At 42.0% G+C, this 10,639-nt stretch overlaps 1 protein-coding gene across 1 annotated transcript in view; it reads left to right on the plus strand.

The window, feature by feature from the left end:
* Positions 10,358-10,639, plus strand: part of LOC109838683 (glycine-rich protein DOT1-like) — a 559-nt gene continuing 277 nt past the window's right edge. The window contains 2 exon segments of the mRNA XM_020407105.1: positions 10,358-10,637; position 10,639. The exon segment at position 10,639 is cut by the window's right edge and continues 110 nt beyond it. Of these exon segments, the coding sequence (XP_020262694.1) occupies positions 10,392-10,637; position 10,639 (247 nt within the window). The 5' untranslated portion in view covers positions 10,358-10,391.

The raw sequence follows: 10,639 nt of genomic DNA on the forward strand, positions 1-10,639 counted from the left end.
GGAGCTGCGGGCGGCGTGAAAAAGGCGTGAAAAGGGGAAGGGGAGGCGGAAAATAACCTAAGTTATAACTCAATCACAACCGTTCATTTCTTTTAAAAGCAATCTAAACCATTGACAAAATAACCTAAGTTATAAAACGTTACGACGTTACGTTACGTAACTTACGTTATAGCTAAAATAACGTGCGTTATTTTGTCTTTGCGTTATTTTCAAACGTTACGTAACGTTAAGCTACCGTTACGTTACGTTAAGCGTTATTTTGCGTTACGAAACGCGTTATTTTCAACACTGGGATAATACATGCTTACCGTACTTCCCGAAGGTTTAAGAAAATCAACTCCATAACATTGTTAGGAATAAATCCGCATCGGAGTTCCTTTGCAACCTGGATCCGTATCTGTTGAGAGATGTCACATTCAAGCAAAAGGTGTTGAATATTATAGGACAAATCAATTAATACATGTTAGTATGCAATACTAATCTTTTAAACATGAATATAGTTAACACAACTCATCTTGCAATATAGTTAACACTGACAACACCAACTTTAATACTGGAAACACTATAGTTAACATGAACCTAAATATAGTTAACCAGATCCTTAGAATAGTTAACATGAACCAGTAAGCCTTAATGGTTTCTTGACGTAAGTTGACAGAATACAAGCAAACGTTCACATGCACAGGTTAATCCAACTTACAGGGATCAAAGGCATGCATCCAGGTACATAGCTTACTCCTGACCTGTGCAGACCTTCCCTGGCAATCTTAATTCCTTTCTTCGTCTGATCATAGATGTATTTCCCCCAGGCCACATTCCTCACTCTTTCAATTGAATCAACATATTTGAACAAGAGCCTTGGGATGCCTTGGACACTGCTAGGGCACCACATCATTGAGCATTGATAAAGTATCTGCAGTAACACAAAATCTTCAATATCCTTCTTCTTTCTTGATTCAACAAGAGATTGTAGTAGCTCTTCCACATATCGCCGCATATTCTTCGTTGATTTCTTTGGGGTTCTAGTAAAATGTTCATCAAAATACTCCACCCAAAGCCTAGGGAAAGGATCTCTATTATTGTAAATTATTTCCCCATCAATTGGGAAACCTGTATGTTCATGCACCCAGTCCATATCAAAATTAACAACCTTTTCTCTCCCACTTTCGGCATCGGGCAGAGAAAACGCCACTTCATTACCCTTATAGTGTCTCAATACAAGTTCCAGCGTGGGTCGATCTACTGCTGGGGGGGCCAAACTTTACATAATGCTGGAATGTACACCCTTGGTATGCATCCCAATGACACTGCCGCATTCTCGGTTTGAGGACTTTCATAAATTTACAATATACGGTTAAACTAGCAGTGGGTCTAATTTTAGCAGCACCTGACTTTTTCCTGTATTATAATTAAACATTTAACATTAACAACACTTGACATCCAACATCCAATAGTTAACATGCAACAATGAAGGTTAACAGTTACGCTATAAACCTTAACAAACAACAGCCAAACTTAACATTAATAAGAGGTATATAGTTCACATTTAACATTAAGGTATCAGCTAACATGTCCTTCAACCAATGTCCAGGCATATAGCTCACAATTCAACTTCAATCCCTTAACATCTATGTAAATTGGAAAATATAACATATAACATTATCTTACTTCTTTATGGATTTCTGTGGTGCGTTTAGTGAACTTGTAATTTTTCTTTTTCTCCTTACACCCATCTGTAAACTCAACAATGTTTGGGTGGCTTCATCGGTGCTGCCATTCCCTGATGATGACGCATGGGTGGATGACGACTTGGAGGCAGGGGAGGATGTGAGAGAATCGGTGCCACGGTCGGTCTCAGATGGCAAAGGGGGGTCTTCGTCGGTCTTGGAAGGCGAGGGAGGATCTTCGTCGGTCTTCGAAGGCGACGGCGAGTCTTCTCGCTCGTCGTTCATTGGTGCATGTTCCTGACGTTGCAGCGGCGGCAGAGGATGGTGAACAACTTCGAATTCGTTCGCCGATTTTTTCTCCATCTGCGATCTGGTTTCGACCTAACCCTAGAAGCGGATTTTGGTTTTTCACCGGAGAGAAAGCCAGAGACAGAGTGCGGGAGGGAGAGAGGAGAGAGAGAGAGAGCGCCTCGATAGTAGCGGAGTGGACGGCACCGTTACCAATGCACGGAGGCTGTAGCAGAGTGGGCGGGAAGGGTAGATTCGGGATTCTGAGAATTGAGTGAGCTGGAGGGGCTGAAATAAAGTTTTGGAGTGTATTTTGGGTTTATACCAAACATTAAAAGTACAGGGGGCTGTTGCACATTGTTTTTTTAATTTTGGGGCCTTGAAGCAATTTTTCCAAGTTTTTTTGTCAATGAAAAAAGATTTTATTCATTTTCTAAGTTTTGAAATAAGAGTACAGCAAGATAATCAGAAAATTCTCTGGTAATCAAACTGAAACTCAATTTACAACTTTTTAATTTTCCCTTTCAAATGCTCTGGAATATCTTCATTTAAAACTTTTAAGAGAACTGAAACCTTCACCTCCTTCACAAGCTGATCTGGACTTCGGCATTTTTGCTGAAATATCCTTGTGTTCCTCTCCTTCCATATCCAGTATAATGTCCCTGACAACACCATTCTTTTCATCTTCTTCACAAAGCCTAAACCTCTCAAGTTGTTGCTATACCAATTTATTACATGATCCCAGTCACACGATCTCCATTTAAAATCTAACCATTTCATTGTTGGGGAGAAACCCCTATGCCGAGATCCAACCAAATAGCCGAAAGAGATAAACCAACACACCAACAAGAGCACAAACACAATCAACACCAGATTTTACGTGGTTCGGCGAGATGCCTACGTCCACGGGGCAAGGAGGGGGGAGTTTTCACTATTAGAAATCAAGGGGATACAACTAGGGTTACAAATCTCTCATAAACCCTTAACAAATCAACTCTTGATCTCACCAATTGCTCCTAGAATAGAAGCCCAAAGAAAACTCCTTTTAACAGCTCAAAACACTTGCCTTTCAAACCCTAGAATCGAGTTTGGGTATTTATAGAAAACCCAAACGAAACGGGTGTGGAAAACAGACTTAGCCCAAACCGCTTCGACGGTCAACCGCGGCGGTCGACCACGATCCATCACGGTCGACCGCCACGGTCGACCGCCCACAATCCCAGAATAGCAGTAAAGGACCGCCAAAGCTGTCTGTTCCATAACTGCTTCTGAGCTCCATCTCTACAAATCTCCACCTCGGCGAAGATTCTTTCAAACTGAGCCGACACCAACCAAACCAATGCCTCGCTTGTTGCATCCAGTACGCCATGGCAACGGACTCATGACAACGGACCCCATCCACAACATGTTGAGACCCAAACGGGAGTGCAAACACTCACCCCAAAACAACTGTGTCTACTCACCAAATCGGCTGCATCATAACTGACTGCCAACGTATCCTCTCTAAGGAATCAAGCCTTCACGTAGTTCACCCAATGGCCTCCAAAGGCCCTCAATGCAAAAGAAGAGTCTTCAACTCTTCACCAATACCAACATCCAATGCGCGACTGATAGCATCACCAACGGCCCCATACTAAAATGATCCAAACACCTCCACCTGAGGTGAACCAATGGCCATATCCAAGCTATATCCACCAGCTGCACACGGATCTACCAACTCGTCATCCGCATCTGTATCCAAATGACTCCCACGCTGTGCCACCTCAGCTGGAAAACCCAATAATGCAGAATGACCTGGAATATGTGGAGTAAGCTCCACCCAATGTGGAGTAGCATCACTCTCCATCCGCTGCGGTATCCCTCTGATCTGTTCAATACTCTCTACCTACCAAGAGTCCAAAGTGACAAACCTGCTCAGACCAAACTCAGAAGCTCCCAACTGATAGCCGAATGAACTCCTGAATCCCAAATGCGCAATCGGATCCAATCTCACATCAACGATGTGACCAAGTGCTGGGCAACCAAATATCCGACGCCGACCAAAATCTAAAGCAGCTCCACCAGATCTAACAACTCTATACGCAACAGTCGGCAACCTCATAAGATGACCCAAACCTGTCGAAGCCTGAATATCAAATCCACTGCTCGACAACCAATACTGATCCTCCTCCAGAAAAGAACGGCCCACTAAATCCGCCATCTCATCACGTCACCCCACTATCTTCTCCCCTAAGAAGTGTCTCCAACTACCATGAGCTCGGCACCAATGCAAGAAAGGACCCCTACTAGAACTAGTACGACGGGTAACCTCTCTGCCCATACACCTCCTCCAACTGTTACGGACTACTAGGGCTTTATACCAACGGGACTTGGTTACAACCCAAATATGCCTAGTACAATCCCCAACATAGGAAACAAAATAATGATTACCTCCCAATGATGCATACATGGAAGGCCCCCCAATGCCTGACTGAACACCTCCAATAAGACCCCTCGATCGGTGGATAGAAGTACTGAACTCCACCTCGGTCTCCTCGCTCATCTCAATGTGCTCACAGGACTTCAATCTGCAGGTCATAGCACTCCTCAACAATCTGTGCACGGCATAGCCAATAATATATCCCAGCACCAACGAATGTCACAGTCTAGCCAAAGAAGTCATCAGCGCTCTATCCACCACCGTGATCCCAAGCAGATAATACAAGTTACTCCTCTTGACGCCCTTTATCACAATCATGGACCCCGATGTGACCTTCAAGCGAGAATCCGCCAAGGTCACCCTATAGCCTGATGCCTCCAATACCCCAAGTGAAATGATGTTCTTCCTCAGTTGAGGAACAAACCTCACATCAACCAACTCCCGAATCATCGCGTCACTCGTCCGAATACGAACAGTACCAATACCACCAATAGGGCATCTGTGATTATTACCCATAAGTACAGCATCCCCTCTTTTCAACTCCTAAAAGCTGGAGAACCAATCCCTCCTAGGGCATATGTGGTAAGTAGCACCCGAATCTATCATCCACTCGGTGGAGTCGATAATACCAACTGATGGTAGAGCTGGGCATGAATAGCCTGAAGAATCTGAATCTGAAATATCACCACTAGCCTTGGTAACATTTACCTCTGAAGCTTGAACAGCTTTCCCCTTATTCTTCACGACTTGCAATTTTGGGCATTCGGCTTTCCAATGTCCATCCTCTCTACAAAAGGCACACTGATTCCTACCAACTACAGGATGCCCCCCTCTAGACTGCGACCTCCTACCACGGTTTGGACTTCTAGATCTTGCAACCAATGCACCAGCAACCGGCTCAATGGAAGTCTCCTTATCCTTCTTTCGAAGTTGATAGTTCACAAGGGCTGTGGTGACCTCACTATACGAAAGAGATGCCTTCCCATTAATAAGAGTGAGGACGAAGGTTTCATATTCCTCGTCGGGCAAGGAACTCAATAACAATAATGCCTTGTCTTCATCTTCAACTATAACATCCACAATCGTCAAATCTGCAAGTAGCTTCGTGTAGTGGTTCATGTGATCACTAATGGATGTCCCCTTCTTCAATTGGAAGCGATAAAGCCTCCTCTTCAAATGCAAACGATTTTTGATGCTCTTCGTCAAATATTTACCCTCTAGGACCTCCCAAATCTTCTTTGCAGAAGTCTCATTCATCACATCATATTTTAAATCTTGGGTAAGACAAGACCTAATCACACAACACGCCGTTCTATTCATTTTATTCCAAACCTTATCATTCATGTTGTCCGGTTTCCCGTCCAACTCTAACGTATCTTCCAAAATTTGCGCATTTAGCGCATCCATGACTTCGCATCGCCAAAGTCCAAAATTATTTATGCCGTTGAACTTTTCCACATCTATTTTCATAGAATGTATATTCAAACTTTGGACGGCCTTCACACTAGAAGAACACTCCCCACTTTTATCTTTTTCGGCCATATATCTCAAAGCACCCAAACTATTGCGGAACAAACAAGAAATAGATCCAACTTGAAAAAGATAGAAACTTTACCACAAAGATTCCACATTTATCACCAATCGAAGCTCTAGATGAACTTCCCAACTGATCTACACCTCCAAAAAGCCCAAGCGTTGCCCGGAGCTCTGATAGCAATTGTTGAGGAGAAACCCCTATGCCGAGATCCAACCAAATAGCCGAAAGAGATAAATCAACACACCAACAAGAGCACAAACACAATCAACACCAGATTTTACGTGGTTCGGCGAGATGCCTACGTCCACGGGGCAAGAAGGGTGGAGTTTTCACTATTAGAAATTAAGGGGATACAACTAGGGTTACAAATCTCTCATAAACCCTCAACAAATCAACTCTTGATCTCACAAATTTCTCCTAGAATATAAGCCCAAAGAAAACTCCTTTCAACAGCTCAAAACACTTGTCTTTCAAACCCTAGAATCGAGTTTGGGTATTTATAAAAAAAACTCAAACGAAACGGGTCTGGAAAACAGACCCAGCCCAAACCGCTTCGACAGTCGACCGCCCACAATCCCAGAATAGCAGTAGAGTCCAGAAACTCCTACGGTCGATCGCCCCGAAAACAAAAACTTCTGCGGTCGACCGCCACTGATCCAAACGCCCAGAGCCTCCTGTGCACGAACGCGGTCGACCGCCCCGGTCGACCGCCAAGCTGTCTGCTTCCATAACTGCTTCTGAGCTCCATCTCTACATTCATCACTTTATTCCAAACATAAGATGAGAATTAGCACTCAAAGAAGAGGTGTTTCTTTGATTCTAGACAACATATAGCACACAAGACACAATGGCACTGGTTGACATCCAGTATCCCCATGCGACACAACCTATCCCTTGTCAGAAGCCTCGAATGAATTGCAAGCCATAAAATCACCGAATGCTTGGGGTAATGCAAGCCTCCCCAAACTGAATCCGACCAACTTGTAACTTTCGTGGACTGAGAGATAACATTGTACACAGAAGAAATTTGAATATTGCCATTTTTATGATAGCTAGTGATAACTCTATGTATGTTTTCCACATTCCCAAATCTTGTTATCACCAAATCCCTCACATTTAGGAGTTGTCTCCACATCCAAGAGTCATTCTTCCCTGGTTGAGTTTGCCAAATCCCTTGCTGTTATAAGTAGTTCTCATGAACCCATTTAATCCACAATAAATCTTTTTTTGTATGTATCATCCATAACAATTTAATAGCTGCAACATAATTCTAATTTCTAGCTGTGAAGAGACTCAAACGTCCTAGCTTTTTATCCTTGCAAACCTCAGTCCAGGACACCAGATGGATTTTGCTGCCCCATAAGAAAGCAGAACACAACTTGTCAATTTTTTCTAAAACCTTGATCGGCAGAATGTAATTACTTGTCCAATGGATTTGGATCCCCAGAATGACAGACTTTATGAGCTGAATTCTCCCTGCATATGACAATTTCTTCCTGTTCTGCCAAGTTGGAAATTACTCTAAAATTTTGGATATCAATGGTGAACAGTCAAGGAAAGAGAGTCTCTTTGAAATCAATGACATGCCTAAATACCTCATTGGTAAACAGCCCTCTGAGAAATTTAAGAATGTGCATATTTGTATCTTTGAATTATCATTAATATATACCAATCATGAAGACTGGACTTTTGCTAGAGTTAGCCTCCAGACTTGAAACTCTGCTAAACTTTTGAAGGCGGCTATGCATTTTAGATATTGAGTCCATATCAGCTTTACAGAACAGTAGGCAATCATCAGTAAATACCAAGTGTGTAATCTTCACTCTAGCACATTTTGGATGATATTTGAATCTTCTATCAGTGCTGAGAGTCTTTAATTTTCTAGATAGATATTTCATCCCTAACACAAACAAGTAAAGAGATAATGGATCACATTGCCTCAGTCCTCTAGCTCCCTTAAAATACCCATGCAAGGAACCATTAATTGACAGAGAGAATTTAGGAGTAGAGATACATTCCATTATCTAAGTAATCATGTTATTAGGAAATTCCAAACCTGTTAACATGTGTCTGATGAAACTCCAGCTAATCATGTCAAATGCTTTCCTCAGATCAATGTTGAGAACAGCTCTTGGAGAGACATATTTTCTACCATAATGTTTATAAGTTCATGAGCTAGCATGATATTGTTAGAAATAAGCCTTCCTTTAACAAATGCACTTTGTGCATCATCAATCAGAAATCCAATAACATTCTGAATTCTTGCAGTTATGATTTTTGAAATAACCTTGTATATGCAATTGCAGCAGGAGATTGGTCTATAATCAGCTGGAGATCTGGGGTTAAGGATTTTAGGCACCAGGGTAATAGAGGTAGAGTTATAGGTACCAAGAAGCTTACCAGTATAAAAGAATTCCTCCACAGCTTTGGACATTTCATCTCCGATAATACTCCAGGCAGCTTTGAAGAATGATGCACTGAATCCATCAGGCCCTGGGCTTTTATCATCTGACATTGTTAACACAACCTGTTTTATTTCCTCCCTTGTGACAGGAGAGCCTAGCTTATTCCTTTGGGTTGAAGATAAGATGGGGCCATTGGCAATGATAGTTGGATCAGGCTCAGTATAACTCCCTGAAGTCCCTAGGAGTCTCTTGTAATAATCAATAAGCTCAGTGATGATTGTAGACATATCAGATATTCTATTGCCATCCTCAGTATAAAGAAATAGAACCCTGTTATGATGTCTTCTAGCTTTCATGATTGAATGAAAGAATTGAGAGGATTTATCTCCATGCACAGCCCATTTAATGTTCGCTTTCTGTCTATAGAATGATTCCTCACAATGTAGCAGAGTAGTGTATTTCTTTAAGCTTTCCTTTTCCTTAGAAATGAGATGAGGGTTAAAAAGATCAGTACACAATTTATTTTGAGTATCAGATAGCTCTTACTTGGCTCTTAACACCTGTTCACTTATATTCATATTCATGAAGTGTCTTTTATTTAAATCCTTCCAGTATTGGCTTGAGCATCCTAAGCTTTGAATATAACTTGAACATATAATATCCATGTACATCATGGTCCCAAATATACTTGACAATAGGGAGGAACTCATGATGTTTTGTCCACATCTTGAAAAACTTGAAAGGCTTTTTCCCCTGAAACTCATCTTCTCCCATTGTTATGAGTGCTGGTGAATGATCAGAGCAAGCTGGCTGCATGAAATCTACTTGACTTGAAGTATGTTGTAAGATCCATAGTTCATTGATCAAAACTCTATCTAATTTGCTCCATACTCTAGTATCAGCCTCTTGTTTATTATTCCAAGTGTAGAAGCACCCAGTAGTCTTAATGTGCACCAATTGACTAGAGGAAATAAAGTGCTGTAAGTCTTCAGTATCAGCCTCAGAAATTGGTGCACCACCCAGCTTTTCCTCACCACTGAGAATTGCATTGAAGTCTCCCCCAACTAACCAAGGGCAATTAACTGATTGCTTAAAGTTTAGAAGATCATGCCATAGTGCTTTCCTTCCCTCTCTTTGGTTAAGAGCATAAACCATAGTCATTAAGCAAGAAAACCTGACATCTCTTGTATGGACTGAGCATGTCATATATTGTATAGAAACTTTGACACACTGTATAGAGAGTATGTCACTATTCTCAAGAAGCCAAATCATCCCATTACCTGCTTCTTGAACATTAGAAGTCCATTCCCAATGCTTTGCAATTTTTTGGGCAATTTTATCCATTTTTCCTGCAGAAAGCTTTGTTTCTAAAAGAGCTATAAAGGGTAGCTTATAATCATGAATGAATTGCTTCACAATTAAGTGTTTAGGAGACTTAATAAAGCCCCTAATATTCCAGATAGCAAAGTGCATTATTGCCCTCCACCTCTATCAATATAACATGGGTCAAAATCAAGAATCTGAGAGTCCAAAGAAGAGAAATGAGATGCCCGAGTTAAATTCCCTGGAGCTCTAGCTATTACTCTTCTTGCAACATTTGCTCTATTAACACTTGTAAACCCAGCATTGACTGTTGGGGAAGAGAATTGATGAAATGTTGCTAATCCAGAATTTCCAAGTCTAAAACTGTGAATATTAGATACCTTGTGCTGTGCATGTTTAAATAGACTGCTAAGTTTGCTCGTGTGAAAGAGGTATAGATGACTCAAAATCCACGGGTCTCAAGATAAGGGAAATGATGTGGTATAAGACCATAAGTTAGGTCACAAGAATAATAAAAACAGCTCAATATTTCACAGCCCATAGATCGTGCATGCCAGGAGAAGCGCATCACAACTAGAGAATGTTGGCATCTGTGGGCCTAACACGCACAAATCCCATGCGCCTTCAACCACTCCCATCCACCAAAGTGAATCCTAGCTCTTTCTTCCCTTTTTGAGCCCACAAGCTCACCTCCAAACCCTATAAATACCCATCAAACATTCCTTCATCAGTACGCACACAAAACACAAACAATGGCTAATACTACTATCAGAAGCACTAGTAGTAGACTTGTGACTATTTCACTCCTAGTGCTCTTAGGGGTGACCATATGCTCTGCTGCTAGAGCCCTCTACACGGTAGAGGCTGGAGTTGCCGGCTATGGTAGCGGTGCCGGTGCCGGTGGTGGGACCGGATACGGAGTAGGAGATCATGTGGGAGGCTACGGTGGAGGTGGCGGTAGTGGCGGTGGTGGTGGAGGTAGCATTGGCAGTGCTGGATA

This window comes from Asparagus officinalis, chromosome 4, assembly GCF_001876935.1.
Source record: "Asparagus officinalis chromosome 4, Aspof.V1, whole genome shotgun sequence".
NCBI classification, from domain to species: Eukaryota; Viridiplantae; Streptophyta; class Magnoliopsida; order Asparagales; family Asparagaceae; genus Asparagus; species Asparagus officinalis.